The 18,118-nt window shown below is 37.6% G+C and overlaps 2 protein-coding genes across 3 annotated transcripts in view; both read right to left on the reverse strand.

The window, feature by feature from the left end:
* Positions 1-2,286: 2,286 nt before the first annotated feature.
* Positions 2,287-10,295, reverse strand: si:ch211-195b15.8 (dual specificity protein phosphatase 16). Its single transcript, XM_061885043.1, has 5 exons — positions 10,155-10,295; positions 7,963-8,057; positions 7,732-7,891; positions 7,523-7,646; positions 2,287-3,191 (listed from the first exon to the last, which is right to left on the reverse strand). The coding sequence occupies exons 2-5, from the start codon at positions 8,053-8,055 to the stop codon at positions 2,540-2,542; spliced, it is 1,029 nt and encodes a 342-aa protein (XP_061741027.1). The 5' UTR covers positions 8,056-8,057; positions 10,155-10,295; the 3' UTR covers positions 2,287-2,539.
* Positions 10,296-16,518: 6,223 nt separating this feature from the next.
* The window catches only part of LOC133541571 (zona pellucida sperm-binding protein 4-like), a 29,877-nt gene continuing 28,277 nt past the window's right edge, over positions 16,519-18,118 (reverse strand). For both annotated transcript variants that reach the window (XM_061885044.1, XM_061885045.1), the window contains exons 11-12: positions 16,685-16,813; positions 16,519-16,613 (exon numbers count right to left, since the gene is read on the reverse strand). In XM_061885044.1, coding sequence (XP_061741028.1) covers positions 16,555-16,613; positions 16,685-16,813 — 188 coding nt within the window. In that variant the 3' untranslated portion in view covers positions 16,519-16,554. The remainder of the gene's footprint in view (positions 16,614-16,684; positions 16,814-18,118) is intronic.

The following is an 18,118-nucleotide window of genomic DNA, read 5'->3' on the forward strand; positions in this document are numbered from 1 at the left end:
GCTCTGTTTATTGCAGTTCTGAGTGTTGCTGGGTCAGGTTTGGTTTTGGAATTGGATTGCATCGTTATGGTATTGCCGTGTAGTGGTTTGTTGGATTGATATATATATATTTTTTTTATTAAAATAAATAAAAAAATAGATTTTTTAAAAATGAGAATCGATTCTGAATCACACAGAGTTTTCGATTCGATTCATATTCGAATTGACTTTTCCCACACCCCTAATATATATATATATATATATATATATATATATATATATATATATATATACATATATATACATCAATTTTCTATATATATATAATAAAATGTTCAGTATGCATATATATATGTGTGTGTATACACAAATACATACGGTTGTGTTCAAAAGTTTACATACACTTGTGAAGAACATAATGTCACGGCTGTCTTGAGTTTCCTATAATTTCAACAACTCTTATTTTATTTTAGATAGAGTGATTGGAGCACATACTTGTTGGTCACAAAAAACATTCATGAAATTTGGTTCTTTTATGATTTTATTATAGGTCTCCTGAAAATGTGACCAACTCTGCTGGGTCAAAAATGTTCATATTTGGTTACATGTCCTTTGGCAAGTTCCACTGCAATAAGGCTCTTTTGGTAGCCATCCACTAGCTTCTGGTTGAATTTTTGACCACCCCTCTTGACAAAATTGGTGCAGTTCAGCTAAATGTGTTGGTTTTCTGACATGGACTTGTTCCTTCAGCATTGTCCACACAATTAAGTCAGGACTTTGGGAAGGCAATTCTAAAACCTTAATTTTGGCCTAATTTATCCATTCCTTTACCACTTTTGACATATGTTTGTGGTCATTTTCCTGTTGGAACACCCAACTGCACCAAGACCCAACCTCAGCAATTGGAGGTAATCCTCCTTTTTCATTGTCCCATTTACTCTCTGTAAAGCACCACTTCCATTGGCAGCAAAACAGGCCCAGAGCATAATACTACCGCCACCATGCTTGACGGTAAATATGGTGTTCCTGGGATTAAAGGCCTCACCTTTTCTCCTCCAAACTAATTGCTGGGTATTGTGGGCAAACAGCTCAGTTTTTGTTTCATCAGGCATAACATGGACAAAGATAAGACCTTCTGGAGGAAAGTTATGATCTTGGTTTACAGAGCAAACAACTAAAAACTAAGGTTTTGAGCGTTGTTTTCTCTAAACGCATATATTTGTCTAAAAATGACCAGGGACGCGCATTATTGTAGGTTTCCTAGACGTCACCTTCATCACAAAAGGAAAAATCTAATATGCAGGAGAGATTATATATGTCCTCTTTAAGTATGTTTGTATTTTTTTTTGAGTGGTCAGCTTGAAGCGTGTCCCTCTGTCTCCGACTCCCTCGTCGTCATGTGATATGAGTGACACCTGTCTGTTATGATTTTGCTTCCTGGTTTCATTGACCCGCCCTATCTTGCCTCTGATTGGCCAGTCCGCAATGTTTCGCCCTAACTTTAGCCAACTGTGACTCCGCATACAAACACCAAGCAATCATCATGGATGTTTTTCATTTGTTAAGGTAATAAACTTTTTCCTCTAGGAGCAACATACTGAAAAGTCAAGAATGGGGTGGCCATTTTCATTTTTTTTTAAATGTTAAAAAACAGATTTGTTGCGATCCGCTGCTCGGATCTTTACATATTCTTGTTTATTGTTCCTTTTCTGTATCACATTTTGTAGTTCGACCTCCTTAGTTCCTGTTTAGTCTGTCACCATGGTTTTATATTGTTTTCACCTGCTACTCACGGTCCCTGCACACCTGTTTTAGTAATCACCTTCCTTTTTTAAGCTTGCCCATTTTGTTAGTTCTGCCTGGGTTCCTAATTTGCCTTCGAGCAACAGTGACGACTGACTTCTTCTGTATGTATATTCTTGCTAGCTTCCACGCTACGCCTTTGTTTTTATTCTAGCTCTCATGCTAATGATTTGTTTCCCCTGTTGTGTGCCTTCGTGCCAAGTTTAGTGTTTTTGGGTTTATTATTCCTAGCCTCCATGCTAGCGCCTTGTGTTTACCTTTTTCTATTAGCACCAGTGTTTTTGTGCTAGCCTGTTTTGTTTCTTTAATAAATCCTTATATCTTACCTTTTGCTGCGTTCTTGCCGACGCATCCTTGAAGGAACGAACCCGGCATCGCTATGCCAACCAGACGTTGCAAGATCATATGATTAAAGACAAAAATGTGTCATTATTTGTTCAAAATGTTCATTCCGATTTATTTCCTCTTTTTTTTCCTTACATTGTTACTATTGATTTTTAGATCGATATGTTCATATTTAAAAATGCACCACTTTTAAAAACATACCAGGTATATTTGCACTAAGTATTGTATCGGTATCAGTTGTATCGCACGTCACTGCAAAGAGAGATGAGGTTGGAATCGAACATTTTAATGGTCAGTAAACCTTGTACAATTCATTTCGAATGCTGACAACATAATAAAGAGGGGGAAAATGGTCCCATGGCGGGCAATAAATAAACAGGTGTACACGCACAAACAGCAGAAGGGAGTCCACTCAGCATCTGTAGGGCAAAGCGGGCTGTCCCATCTTAACCGGGTGGGCGAAGACCCCCCCCAGCAGCATCCTCTCCCCCCAGTCCAGCAGCCTGCTGAGGGTGCAGCCGAGCGGCGACAGCAGGCCTTGATCCGTCGCCTCTGATGTCTTGTGTTTTCTCTGCGGGCTCTTGCACGTCTCCTCGCTCCACGTCTTGGCCCCCGACTCTCTCTCGTGCACACTTCTGGGCGCACTCTGGTCGTTACGGCGCGCCGTCGCCGGGGCGCAGACTCCCAAGGGGGCCAAGGAGAGGCTGAGGCTTTTCCGTCTTTCTGACAAAGAAGCTGCTGGGAGTTGTGGTTGTGTGGGTTTTGGCGCCGGTTTGAGTGACGCACGCGGGCTCGGACCGGACGTCCTGAAGGGAGTCTGGACTTCCTGCTGGTTTAAAGTCCATAGAGTCTCGTGGTTGCCGTTGGCGTCGGAATTCGAACGTCTCTGCTGGCAGGAATTCTCTACGGCGTCGGCCTGGTTGTTGTTGTGGTTGAGGGATGGAAGGTCATTGTCCAGGAAGTCGCCGCCGCCGGCTTTCTGGCGCAAGGTGCCCTGGAAGTGTTGCAGTTGACCCAGGAAGTTGAAGTTTGGGGAAATGGCGGGTCGGCGCTCCTTCACAAACCTGAAGAACGGACAAAGTTTGGGTTAAGAATGAGTCTAAGTACCATACCATACCATCTGTTACGTGCAAACATAGGGCCCTATGGGTGCTTGAGCCCCTGCCCTTTTTTGCCTCGTCTTAAAAAGTGCCATCTGCCTGTGTGTGTGGTTTTTTTTTTGTTTTTTTGTTTTTTTTCTTTAAACATTAATAAATTCCTGTTAGGGATGTAAAAAAACAAAACAAAAAAAAAAAACTGTGGTACAAAAACTCCACGTTTTCTTGTAATACTGGGTTGTTTGAGCCTGCGCTTCCGCCAGAGAGAGAGAGAGAGAGAGGGCGAGTGAGTGAGTGAGAGGGAGGAGAGAGAGCCAACTGCGCCCCTGAGGAGACGTGACAGTGGAGCATCTTCAACCTGTGAGTTATGGTCTAGTCGCCGTCCGCTTATTCAGCATCTAATATGGGTAATATTTCAAAAAACCGCTGTATTATTCTATTATTCAATGTGTCAGCTTCTGTTTTTTGCCGGACGTCGGAGCACAGCGCGTCAATTGAGCACGGCACATCAATGCCGCACAGAGCAGAGGGGATAGTGCGGGACAGGAAGTAGTGTACAAAATACAAAATAAAACACCGGGTTAATTTTCAAAATAAAATGCACTGTGTTTACGGCGGATCACATTTTTCTTACAGTAGAGGTATAGATATAAAGTTGTATTGTGTTTCAGTTGTTTAGTCCGAGCATTAAGTGAGAAAGACCATAAGTTACAACTTGATGGTGTTTTCATCAAGTTAAGGGAAGAAGGACATATTTTCACATTGAAGTTTTTTCCATTTGGGTATTTATTTTATTTTATTTTTTTCGAAGTTCATGTTGCACTGTTCAATGTTCAATATTAAAGTGCTTATCTTTAACAATAAATAGCCTAATAATAAACCAGTGTTTTGTTGCTTTTCATGTCTTCCAAGCCTATGATAATGTGAATTAACTCATTATGACAATCATTTGTTGACACAATAGAAATGGCAATCACTTTTACCTACAAAGGACACACAGTTAAGTAGTTAGCTTCCTATTAGGAAATTTAATTTTACATTAATTTCCATATTGTGTAAAGGACCAAAAAAAAATATCCTGCCCTTTCCTGACTTTGAGCCCCTGCCCCTCTATAATCATGTGCACGTCCCTGCATACCATACCAACTTTATTTATAAAGCCCTTTAAAAACAAACACAGTTGAAGAACAAGCGGCTGTACACCACAAAGAAATAGAGGCAAAAGACAGACTGAAAAATAACATTTAAAACAGAAGTAAAATACACATTGAAAGAGCAAATACAAATTACCCTAAGAACAATTTGTTAGATAAAAGCAGTTAAAAAGTTGAAAACAGTTTAAAAGTCTCATGCTAAATGACTGGACTTGTCATTTCTTGCCATGCTGGCAAGGAATAACATCACAGGTGTCAAACTCAAGTCCCGGGGTCAAACATCAAAGGATTTAAATGAGTAGTAGATAGTAGTTTTTGTTTAGGTATTGTGTTCTATTGATTTTGTTTTGCTCAAACAAATGCATGTAATCCATCCATTTTTTTACCGCTTATTCCCTTTTGGGGTCGCGGGGGGCGCTGGCGCCTATCTCAGCTAGAATTGGGCGGAAGGCGGGTTACACCCTGGACAAGTCGCCACCTCATCGCAGTAAATGCATGTAATAAAATATAATAAGGAACTAAATAAAATACTGTGTTTATGTTGTTAAACTGTCAATAGCACTCACCATGAATACATTGAAATAGGCACAGTCAATACATGTGATCGATATCGGTATTGTATCAGCTGATCTCTCGCGTGGATGATCGGTATCGGCAGCACAAAACCCTGAACGGGAATTATACAATCATTAAAACAAAAACAAAATTTTTTCTTAATTGACTTACATTTGATACTTAAGAAAATTAATATATATATATTTTTTTATTAAGCATCAATACTACTTTTTATTACAATTTTTCAAAATGAATTAAACATATATTTTTTTATGTATTATTTATAACTTTATTTTGTTAATTCACTAGAAATAAATTACACTTTAGACTTGAGGGGGCACTCATCCAATTAATAACATTTCATAAAATAAACTCTTTTAATTATTATTTTTATATGGTCCTATTAATATACGAAGTCATTTTTGTTACATTTAACATTTTTTGAATATTATTTCTACCACAAATGTATTTTTTAAAATATAAATGAGCAAGTTTTAAATACAATTTTTGACTTGAGATTTATAAAAAATATTTTTATCCAAACACGTATTTAATACATTATTGAATATTTTCATTTAGTCACTCATTAGAAATAAAATACACTTTAAAATTAAAACACACCAAGTTTAAAGTCAACCACAGATCTTATTTATTTTCTTGAAAATACAAATACATCTAAATTCAGCTTAACATCCTTGTTAGTAAAGCGTGTTTTATTATTTTATCTTTTTTATGCCGTTCACAAACACAGACCCCTCTCAGGCAGACACTATATATATTTTTTTTGCCCTCCGCCTGACAAGCAGCTGTGCCTCCATACACATTGTGGAGCCACTCCGCTCAGCTAATAATATTCAACTCCATTACGGCCAATAAAGTGCATTTTGTAGTATATTTGGTATCATTATCAATTAATATTATCACTAGAGGACGAGGCTAAACATGTTACACACCGAGAGCAAGCCGGGAGCTGACAAGGCAAAAAATATATATATTTTTTAAAAGTGGTACTACTTTATTTCAACCATTCTTCAAAATACATTAAAAATGTTTTTTATTTATGTTTTTATTTTACTAAGTCACTAGAAATAAATTACACTTTAGACTTATGGGGTCACACAACCAATTTGTAACATTTCATTAAATAACTATTTAGAATTTTGATAATATACATACACATTTTTGTTATTTTTTAACATTTTTCAAATACTATTTACCGCCAAATATTCATTTTTTGGGATAATAAATGAGCAATTAATGAAATAAAATGTTTTAAAAAGTATCTTTTAAACACATACTTAATGTATTACTAAATATTTTGTTTAGTAAATTTACTAAAAATAATTTACACTTGAGACTTGGAAGTAGATAAAAGTAAACCTCACATCTCATTTATTTTCTATTTTCCAAATTTAGCGTGAAATCATTTTTAGTAAAGCGTGTTTTTATTATTTCACATAGACCCGCACGCGTTATACAACATGTCAATATGAAACATTTGATGCCTTTTCTATATTACAGATGCTAAAACTAATCCAATGTAGGTCAATATGCAAAGCTCGTCGAACTGTGTGTTATTGGTAAAAAAAAATAAATGTCTTTAATGATAATAAATGTGTGATGCACTCTTTGGGCCGTGACTAATATATGCAGGTGATATTTATAAGTGGGGCAAAAAAGTATTTAGTCAGCCACCGATTGTGCAAGTTCTCCCACTTAAAATGATGACAGAGATCTGTAATTTTCATCATAGGTACACTTCAACTGTGAGAGACAGAATGTGAAAAAAAAAAATCCAGGAATTCACATTGTAGGAATTTTAAAGAATTTATTTGTAAATTATCATGGAAAATAAGTATTTGGTCAACCATTCAAAGCTCTCACTGATGGAAGGAGGTTTTGGCCCATTCATTTTCCTTAACACGGATCAATCGTCCTGTCCCCTTAGCAGAAAAACAGCCCCAAAGCATGATGTTTCCACCCCCATGCTTCACAGTAGGTATGGTGTTCTTGGGATGCAACTCAGTATTCTTCTTCCTCCAAACACGACGAGTTGAGTTTATACCAAAATGGATACATGGATGATACAGCAGAGGATTGGGAGAATGTCATGTGGTCAGATGAAACCAAAATAAAACTTTTTGGTATAAATTCAACTTGTCGTGTTTGGAGGAAGAAGAATACTGAGTTGCATCCCAAGAACACCATACCTACTGTGAAGCATGGGGGTGGAAACATCATGCTTTGGGGCTGTTTTTCTGCTAAGGGGACAGGACGATTGAGCCGTGTTAAGGAAAGAATGAATGGGGCCATGTAGCGTGATGTTTTGAGCCAAAACCTCCTTCCATCAGTGAGAGCTTTGAATGGTTGACCAAATACTTATTTTCCACCATCATTTACAAATAAATTCTTGAAAATTCCTACAATGTGAATTCCTGGATTTTTTTTCCACATTCTGTCTCTCACAGTTGAAGTGTACCTATGATGAAAATTACAGATCTCTGTCATCATTCTAAGTGGGAGAACTTGCACAATCGGTGGCCGACTAAATACTTTTTTGCACCACTGTAGATAAGCACGTCAATGTACCTGTAGGCCTGGTCCAGGTCCATTCCCAAGCTATACATTATGTAGGCTACAGCCAGAGCCGGAGAGCGAGAGATCCCGGCTGCGCAGTGAACCAGCACGGAGGCGCCGGACGACATGGCCTCATCTGCACGGACAGACACGATGGTTACTTGCTTTGGTTTCAGCATATTGGCGAAATGACGGCGGGTCTGACGGGGGCCTTAAGTTACCGATGAAGCGCAGAGCCTGGGGGATCCAGGGCAGCAGGTCGTCCCGCAGGGAGTCATCGATGGGAATGCGCAGGTGTCTGGAGCAGGGCAGGAAGGGAGGCCGGGGGCTGCAGCGACTCACACTCAGAACATAGGAGATGCCCAGAGATGACAGTCGGTCCTGCACACACACACATTATACAGTACTATAAAATTCACAGTCTTCTACATTGGTACAAAGTTGCCTTTTACCTGCGTCACATCGCTCTCCGCTCCTAGGTAAAGTCTTGGTAGGATGATAGACAGAGGAGGACACTCCGTCTCTCCATCCCTGGACCAAACCATATCTGCAGCACAAAAATCCCCATTAAATGATTATATACAGTGGGGCAAAAAAGTATTTAGTCAGCCACCGATGGTGCAAGTTCTCCCGCTTAAAATGATGACAGAGGTCTTTAATTTTCATTATAGGTACACTTCAACTGTGAGGGACAGAATGTGAAAAAAAAATCCAGGAATTCACATTGTAGGAATTTTAAAAAATTTATTTGTAAATAAAGGTGGAAAATAAGTATTTAAATAAATCTGGGTTACATATTTTTTTATTTAAATAACTTACAGTATTACGTTTTTATACTATTAATAATACTAATAATGGTATCATTATGTAACTGTAATTATTAGACAATTGTTTTGTTGTTGAACGTTTTGCTTTCTGTCTTTTATTTTGTAGTGTTAATTTTCCGTTTGGCTTCCGCTCGGTTGTTTCCGGTCCCGGACGGAGTAAATATAGTGACGAGCAGCAGCCCAAACGTACTGTAATTATGGCATTTCTGCAAGAATAAATGTACCATTTTAGTTAAGTTTTTACAGTAGCAAAGACAAACAGGACTCATAGTGGACCCCGACTTAAACAAGTTGAAAAACGTATTTGTGTGTTACCATTTAGTGGTCAATTGTAGGGAATATGTACCGTACTGTGAAATCTACTAATACAAGTTTCAATCATTCAGTGTGCTGTGCCGCTTCACAGCCAGGTGGGGGCGCTGTTCTGCCAGTGGCAGCTTGTATCCTATGGTGCCATTTTAAAAGGTAAATTGATCTTGGACGTGTAGTTTGTGCGCCTGCTTGTTCAAGCAGCGTCAAAGTGTATGTGCGGCATTTTCCTTAAAATACGACCATTTTAAGCTACTCGTTCGATATTTGCCATCTCTCATCTGGCAAACCCGGGAAAAACGATCAAAAATATCGACTGTGTTGATACCATGAAGGTATTAGCGCGATTAAAACAATGTTTTTCAGTTTTCGTCTGAATATTTACACAAATATCTTGTTTTATTCCCTTCATATTGTTGATATTTTGTTATTGGTGTACATTGTTTACAAACTCGGAATATTTAATTAGACACAGGAAGACTTTGGGAGCTAAAATGCTAATGAACGGAGTAAGAGTTTTTGCTTTTGTTCACTTATTTTGATGTATAAACTTTATTTTTTGTATATAGTCGATATGTATTATTGTCTTGTATTGTTAAACCGTTTATACCCGTCGTCTTATGGAGTGAGTTTTTCCTTGCCCTTATGTGGGCTCTATTGAGGATGTCGTTAAGGTTTGTGCAGCCCTTTGAGAGACTTGTAATTTAGGGCTATATAAATCAACTTTGATTGATTGATTGATTGATTGATGGAAATAAATGTGTTTAGCCCATAATATGTGTCCTGTATTTTTTTATTCAGATTTTAACCGAGGTAAAGGCAAAATCTTTCAACAAAATAGTAAAGTAGCAAACAAAGTATCGGTAGGAATAAACTGAGTAAGCGTTTTTGCTTCTGCTCTCTTATTTTGCAGTATTAACTTTATTTTTGTATATTGTCCATATGTATTATTGTGTTGTATTGTCAAACTGTTTATAAATAAACGTGTTTAGCCCATAATATGTGTCCTATATATTTTTAAATTCCGATTTTAATCGAGGTAAAGGCAAAATCTTTCAACAAAATTTTAAAATAGCAAACAAAGTATCGGTAGGAATACTGGCTTTGTATGTACTTGATATCAAATAGATGCCAACATTTTCAGTATCGTCGACCTAGACCAGCTGGTTCTGTTTCTATCTTTTGCTTGATATGATTTCACAGTGCCTATTTTTAAACCAATAAATATATGCATATTTACATTTTTGCACTGTATGTTCTTGTTGTTTTTGCATTTTTTCCTTTGAGACATATATTTTTTTTGAGGGTTAAATCGTCTTTTCGTGCATCAAACAAAAAATAATTTTGTGACATATTTGCATGCAATTGTTGGAAGTTCTGCACTCAAAATTAAATCATTTTTGTGTAAGATTTTTGGGGTTACCTAATAAATTACCACTTAAGATAGAATGGAATAAAATAAACGTGCAATTGAATTATTTCCCAAAAAATAAACATGCATTACTTACTGTGTTTTTGTGTGTAAAATCCACGCCAGAAGCCTACAAAGCAGCGTGCAGCAGGTCTGCAGAATCTTTGAGTCCAGGTCGCGCTGTCTCCCTCTTCCCTCTCAGAGACTGAATCTAAACGATGAGCTCATCCTCTTACTAACAATAAAACCCCGAGCGGTGATGTCATTTTGAGCCAATCAGCTTTGCATTGGACTTCCGACACGCGCAGGCGCATGAGCGCGGAGAGCCCCTGACCCTCTCCCTAACCGAGCAGGGATGTCTTCCGGGTGTAAAGTGGGCGGGGCCTGTGTTGCTGTCATTGCTCTTTATTGTATTTCTATCCAATGCAGTCACACAGGAGTTGCAAACATGGCTCGTTGCATTGAATTGCGTTGTTGTGCTGATCACGCACAGCATGAATGTTGTTGTCCTTACACATTTGATCCCTAAGGCAATTCTGCCCAATGCTGATTGGTCCTCTTCCGGCGCACATTTGTTGTGTTTGCTCATGAACACAAACAATGTCACATGTTATTAAATAATGGAAATGAATCGAATGAAGCAATAAGCATCTATAATACAATTTTTAAACTGAAGCTGAGATTAATAACAATTTAACTCACAATATCGCATTAATAACAACAATAATAATAATCCACGCATTCCATCCAATTTTCCACCGCTTGTCCCTTTCGGTATCGCGTGGGGGCGGAGCCTATCTCAGCTATATGCATGATATATATACTTTTATCTATATATATACATATATATATATATATATATATATATATATATATATATATATATGTCTTGATTGGATTATCCAGAGAATAGTGCTCGATACCGTGGTAGAGCGCAATATGTAGGTGTGGGAAAAATCACAAGACTACTTCATCTCTACAGAACTGTTTCATGAGGGGTTCCCTCAATCATCAGGAGATATATATACATATACATATGTATATATACATATGTATATACTGTATATACATACATATATATGTATATATGTATGTATATACATATACATGTATACATATGTATGTATATACGTGTATATACATATATACACGTAGATATCAATGTTTATTTATATACCCCTAAATAACTAGTGTCTCAAAGGGCTGCACAAACCACAAAGACATCATCGGTAGGCCCACATAAGGGCAAGGAAAACTCACACCCAGTGGGACGTCGGTGACAATGATGACTATGAGAAACCTTGGAGAGGACCGCAAATTGGACCGCCCCCCCCAATGGATGTCGAGCGGGTCTAGCATGATACTGTGAAAGTTCAATCAATAGTGGATCCAACAGGGCAGAGAGAGTCCCGTCCACAGTGCAGCCGGCAAGAAACCACCATAAGCGGAGGCGGATCAGCAGCGCAGGGATGTCCCCAACCGATACACAGGCGAGCGGACTATCCTGCTCTGTACGAGCGACTCAGGACAGCCTGCACCTCATCCTTGGCCACCGGACCGGACCCCCTCCAATGGGACAGAGGAGAAAAAGAAAAGAAACGGCAGATCAACTGGTCTAAAAAGGTAGTATATTTAAATGCTGGAGTATACAAATGAGTTTTAAGGTGAGACTTAAATGCTTCTACTGAGGTGGCATCTCGAACTGCTACCGGGAGGGCATTCCAGAGTACTGGAGCCAAAACGGAAAACGCTCTATATCTGTATGTATTTAATATATATGTATGTGTATATGTATGTATACATGCATATATATGCTGTATGTATGTATATATATGTATATATGTATGTATACATGTATGTATATTAATTTATATACTGTATGTATATACATATATGTATATAAATTGTAAATGGGTTGTACTTGCATAGCGCTTATATGTATATGTATGTATATATATATTTACATACACACATACATATATGTATATATATATATATATATATATATATATATATATATATATATACACATGCATTCATACATATTTACATATACATATGTATATACATATCTCTAGGGAGGTCCGACCAGTAGGAGGCGACAGGGGAAGACCCAGGACACGTTGGGAAAACTTCCCTGCTTTGGCTGCTGCCCCCGTGACCCGACCTCTGATAAGCAGGAGCAAATGGATGGATGGATGGATGAATATATACACACACACACACACGCACACACACACACACACACACACACACACACACACACACACACACCCACATATATATATATATATATATATGTTTTTTTACACACTTATATACACATCAGTGATGGGCAGTTGCTACATTGCTAAACTACATTTCCCAGTTGCTTGGTGGTAGCATAGCTACTATTTAATCAAGTAGGTTTTCCTGTAGCTTATCTATTTTTGGGCATGTAGCGAGGTAGTTTACATCAATGCTTTAAACTACAGAGACCATGGACTGTGATCCCCGGCCCCCCAACATAGAAAATAAAAAGTCCTGGATGACTGAGAACATCCATGATGATTGGTTGGTGTTCGTACGATGAGTAGCAATTAGCTAAGGTTAGGGTAAAACATTACGGACTGGCCATTCAGAGGAAATATAAGGCGGGTCATCAAAACCAGGAAGTAAAATCATAAGACACGACGACAGAGTGAGACGTCAAGCAGACATTGTTTTTTTTGGTCAAACTATAGATTGATGTTTTTTCTGAAGTTAGAGAAAATTATTAACAGAGGGGTGGGCCAAAGAAAAGGCAAACTAAAGAAATAAATAGAGTGGGGTGTGAGTACACTTAGAGTTAGTTGTAGGGTGTCCCTTGCTAAATGACTGATAGTTAATAGTTATATTTGTACTCAGTTACATTAACATAAATTACGTGTGGGCCCATAGGTAGAAATGTTGTTAAATGTAGCCAGCTACTTTTGCCGTGTAGCTTAGCTACATTTAAAGTTAAAGTACCAATGATTGTCACACACACACACACACACACACACACACACACACACACACACACACACACACAGTAGGTGTGATGAAATTAACCTCTGCATTTGACCCATCCCTTTGTTCACCCACTTGGGGGTGAGGGGAGCAGTGAGCAGCAGTGGTGGCCGCGCCCGGGAATCATTTTGGTGGTTTAGCCTCCATTTCCAACCATTGATGCTGAGTGCCAAGCAGGGAGGCAAGTGTTCCATTTTTGTAGTCTTTGCTTTGACTCGGCTTCGCAACATTAAGAGTAACCTGTGGCTTAGCTACATTTAAAGGCCTACTGAAATGAGATTTTCTTATTTAAACGGGAATAGCAGGTCCATTCTATGTGTCATACTTGATCATTTCGCGATATTGCCATATTTTTATATGTATATTTGCTGAAGGATTTAGTAGAGAACATCGGCGATAAAGTTTGCAACTTTTGGTCGCTAATAAAAAAGCCTTGCCTTTACCGGAAGTAGCAGACAATGTGCGCGTGATGTCACTGGTTGTAGGGCTCCTCACATCCTCACATTGCTTACAATCATAGCCAGCAGCAGCTAGAGCTATTCGGACCGAGAAAGCGGCAATTTCCCCATTAATTTGAGCGAGGATGAAAGATTCGTGGATTAGGATATTGGGACTACAAAAAAAAATAAAAATAAAAAGCGACGGCTCCGGGCGGCGACAGTGTGAGCGTTTCAGATGTAATTAGACACATTTACTAGAATAATTCTGGAAGATCCCTTATCTGCTTATTGTTTTAATAGTGTTTTAGTGAGATTGTAAAGACATACCTCAAAGTCGGATGGCTGCGGTGAACACGCCAGTGTCTCAGAGAGAAGCCGAGGAGCCAAGCTCACAGCTGCCTTTTTTGACAGCTACTGCAGGACGCATAATCGACTGATGTCTCCGGTAAGATATACATCACAATTTTCCCATCCAAAAACATGCTGGTTGACGTAGAGAAACATGTCCGCTTGACCGCTCCGTGTGAAAGCTTCACAACAAACAAAGAAACACCGGCTGTGTCTGCAATACACCGCTTTCCACAAACAGCATTCTTCTCTGTAGTCTCCATTATTACGTGAACAAATTGCAAAAGATTCAGCGACACAGAAGTCCAAATTACTGTGTAATTATGCGATGAAAAGATACGACTTTTAGCGGTAAGTGGTGCTGAGCTAGTATGTCCCATCCAACCAATAACGTCACAAACACACGTCATCATACGCGTCATTCCGCAACGTTTTTAACAAGAAACTCCGCGGGAAGTTTAAAATTGTAATTTAGTAAACTAAACCGGCTGTATTGGCATGTGTTGCAATGTTAATATTTCATCATTGATATATAAACTATCAGACTGCGTGGTCGGTAGTAGTGGGTTTCAGTAGGCCTTTAATGTTGAAGAACTTGTGGTTTTAACTACATTTAATGGAGAGTAACTTGTAGTTAATCTCCATTTAATACATTTATTGCAGATTAACTTGTAGTTTAGCCACATTTAATGGAGAGTAACCTGAAATTTAGCGACATTTCTTGGACAGTAACTTGTAGTTTAGCCACATTTAATAGAGAGTAACCCGTGACTTAGGATTTGTTTGTGGGTGGTAAAGAAGTAGCTTGATTGGAGAGAAACACCAACATTTTGTCTAGAAGGGAGGGTTTAGCTCTGGTCCATTCTCTCAATGCGACGCAGAAGAGCATTTTCGATAGGATTAGGAAATGGTGCCTAGAAAAGGTGATGGGAAAAACCCCAGAACCTTTCCAAGCTACATTTAATGGAGAGCAACTTGTAGTTTAGCTACATTTAATGTTGAGTAACTTGTGGTTTTAACTACATTTAATGGAAAGTAATTTGTAGTTTAGCTCAATGTAATACATTTATTGCAGATTAACTTTTAGTTTAGCCACATTTAATGGAGAGTAACCTGTGACTTAGCGACATTTAATGGAGAGTAACTTGTAGCCCAGCTACAATTAATGGAGAGTAACTTGTTGCTTAGCGACCTTTAATGGAGAGTAACTTGTGGCTTAGCTACATTTAAAAGGAGAGTAACTAGTAGTTTAGCTACATTTAATGGAGAGTAACTTGTAGTTAACTACATTTAATGGAGAGTAACTTGTCGTTAAGCGACATTTAATGGAGAGTAACTTGTAGCTTAACTACATTTAATGGAGAGTAACTTGTAGCTTAACTACATTTAATGGCGAGTAACTTGTAGTTTAGCTACTTTTAATGGAGAGTAACGTGTGGCTTGGCTACATTTAATGGAGAGTAACTTGTGGCTTAGCTACATTTAATGGAGTTACTTGTAATTTAGCTACATTTAACGGAGAGTAACTTGTAGTTTAGCTACATTTAATGGAGAGTCACTTGAAGTTTAGCAACATTTAATACATTTAATGCAGAGTAACTTGTAGTTTATCGACATTTAATGGAGTGTAAATTGTGGCTTAGCTACATTTAATGGAGAGTAACTTGAAGTTTAGCTACATTTAATAAATTTTTTGCAGAGTAACTTGTAGTTTAGCCACATTTAATGGAGAGTAACCTGTGGCTTGGCGACATTCAATGGAGTGTAACTTGTAGTTTAGCTACATTTAATGTTGAGAAACTTGTGGTTTTAACTACATTTAATGGAAAGTAACTTGTAGTTTAGCTCCATATAATACATTTATTGCAGATTAACTTGTAGTTTAGTCACATTTAATGGAGAGTAACCTGTGACTTAGCGACATTTAATGGAGAGTAACTTGTAGTTTAGCTACATTTAGTGGGGAGTAACTTGTAGCTTAGCTACATTTAATGGAGAGTAACCTGTAGTTTAGCCACATTTAATGGAGAGTAACTTGTTAAGCGACATTTAATGGAGAGTAACTTGTAGTTAACTACATTTAATGGAGAGTAACTTGTCGTTAAGCGACATTTAATGGAGAGTAACTTGTAGCTTAACTACATTTAATGGAGAGTAACTTGTAGCTTAACTACATTTAATGGAGAGTAACCTGTGACTTAGCGACATTTAATGGAGAGTAACTTGTAGTTTAGCTACATTTAGTGGGGGGTAACTTGTAGCTTAGCTACATTTAATGGAGAGTAACCTGTAGTTTAGCCACATTTAATGGAGAGTAACTTGTTATTAAGCGATATTTAACGGAGAGTAACTTGTAGTTAACTACATTTAATGGAGAGTAACTTGTCGTTAAGCGACATTTAATGGAGAGTAACTTGTAGCTTAACTACATTTAATGGAGAGTAACTTGTAGCTTAACTACATTTAATGGAGAGTAACTTGTAGCTTAACTACATTTAATGGAGAGTAACTTGTAGCGTAGTTACATTTTCCAGGTAGCTTGACCATCACTGATATGTATAAATTTGTATATTTCAGTATGGATCTGCACATCACAACTACTGTGTTTGATACCAGAGTTAATGAACATAAACACAAAGACTTTGCATTAAGTGTGATATTTATTATGATATCGCGTTATTAGGTTTGTGACACTTCCTGTTGCGCGGACACAGACGCAGAACCATCGTCACGATGCACTGAAAAAATAAATATATATAAGTATTATTTAATCAGCAGAATGTCTAAAAGAGTGAGTTTATGGACTCACTTGTGTTGTGCTGCACGCAGGAACACTCCTCCGGTCCTGTGCTCCTCTGATCCGGCAGCAGAGGGCCCAAAGAGACCAGATCTCTTGGTTCAGATGAAGCCTCTCTTCTGGATCTGGCTCCTTCTGATGCTGTCAGATGCCACATTAATTATTGACCTCCGTCACAGCAGTCAATTAAATAGTCTGAACAATCCATTCTCAAAAGCACAATTCATGGTTTCCAAGATTTTGTTTGAAAAAAAAAAAAAAACCTGATTACTTTAAGCCCCAAACGGACAAAGGCAGATTTTTGTCCTTTCTGTCCGTAATTTGTTGTTACTCTATTAAATATGTTGTTTTAATGTTACATTTAAACATTTCAGTAAGCAGTTCTATACACTAGCAGGTATTCGACAATCTCCAAAAGCCTCAATTTCTAAAAAAACAAAAAAAAACAAAACATTGTATTCAATAAAACAAAAGTAACTTTTTTTTGGCTCAATCTTCTAACTTTGGCACTAAAATAAATAAAAAATAAAAATCAAGGTTTATTTTTAAAGAACCTTTGAAACCTGCTCAATTTCAAAGATCAATAAATAAAAGAAACATCTAAGGACGTTTTAAAAAAGCTAAAAAAATATGAAAATAAAAATTCTAAAAAAATCTATAATGCCCAGCTCAGCTTATTTTTGTTAAGTAAAAAACAAAAGGTTGTTTTTGTTTTTAATTTTCACCTTTTGAGCGATGTCATTTTTCAATGTGTGTTGTAATATTACAACACTATGTACATATTTATATACATATTTATATAATATTTACACATTTATATATGTAACTACAAGCTCCATTCACAGACAGAGTCCCATTGCTTTTATGAGCAGTCGAGAGAGTCAAAAGCCGAAAAAAAATATAAAAAAAACTTTTATTTGTGGCGGCTGTTATTTTTTCGTGGCAGGCCGCCACAAATGTGTGTGTGGGAAACCCTGTTATATATGTATTATATATATATATATATTATATATATACACACACACACACACACACACACACACACACACACACACACACACACACACACAGTGGGGCAAAAAAATATTTTGTCAGCCACCGATTGTGCAAGTTCTCCCACTTAAAATGATGACAGAGGTCTGTAATTTTCATCATAGGTACACTTCAACTGTGAGAGTGTTCTTACATCCCAAGAACACCATACCTACTGTGAAGCATGGGGGTGGAAACATCATGCTTTAGGGCTGTTTTTCTGCTAAGGGGAGGACGATTGATCCGTGTTAAGGAAAGAATGAATGGGGCCATGTATCGTGAGATTTTGAGCCAAAACCTCCTTCCATCAGTGAGAGCTTTGAATGGTTGACCAAATACTTATTTTCCACCATAATTTACAAATAAATTCTTTAAAATTCCTACAATGTGAATTCCAGGATTTTTTTTCCACAT

Source organism: Nerophis ophidion, linkage group LG23 (assembly GCF_033978795.1).
Source record: "Nerophis ophidion isolate RoL-2023_Sa linkage group LG23, RoL_Noph_v1.0, whole genome shotgun sequence".
NCBI lineage: Eukaryota > Metazoa > Chordata > Actinopteri > Syngnathiformes > Syngnathidae > Nerophis > Nerophis ophidion.

Coding starts and splice junctions, on each gene's coding strand:
- si:ch211-195b15.8 (XM_061885043.1), bottom strand. CDS start 8,055: ATGGTTTGGTCCAGGGATGGAGAGACGGAGTGTCCTCCTCTGTCTATC. Junction 7,647..7,731: donor CCAGGCTCTGCGCTTCATCG/GTAACTTAAGGC, acceptor CTGTCCGTGCAG/ATGAGGCCATGTCGTCCGGC. Junction 3,192..7,522: donor GACCTGGACCAGGCCTACAG/GTACATTGACGT, acceptor TCCGTTCTTCAG/GTTTGTGAAGGAGCGCCGAC.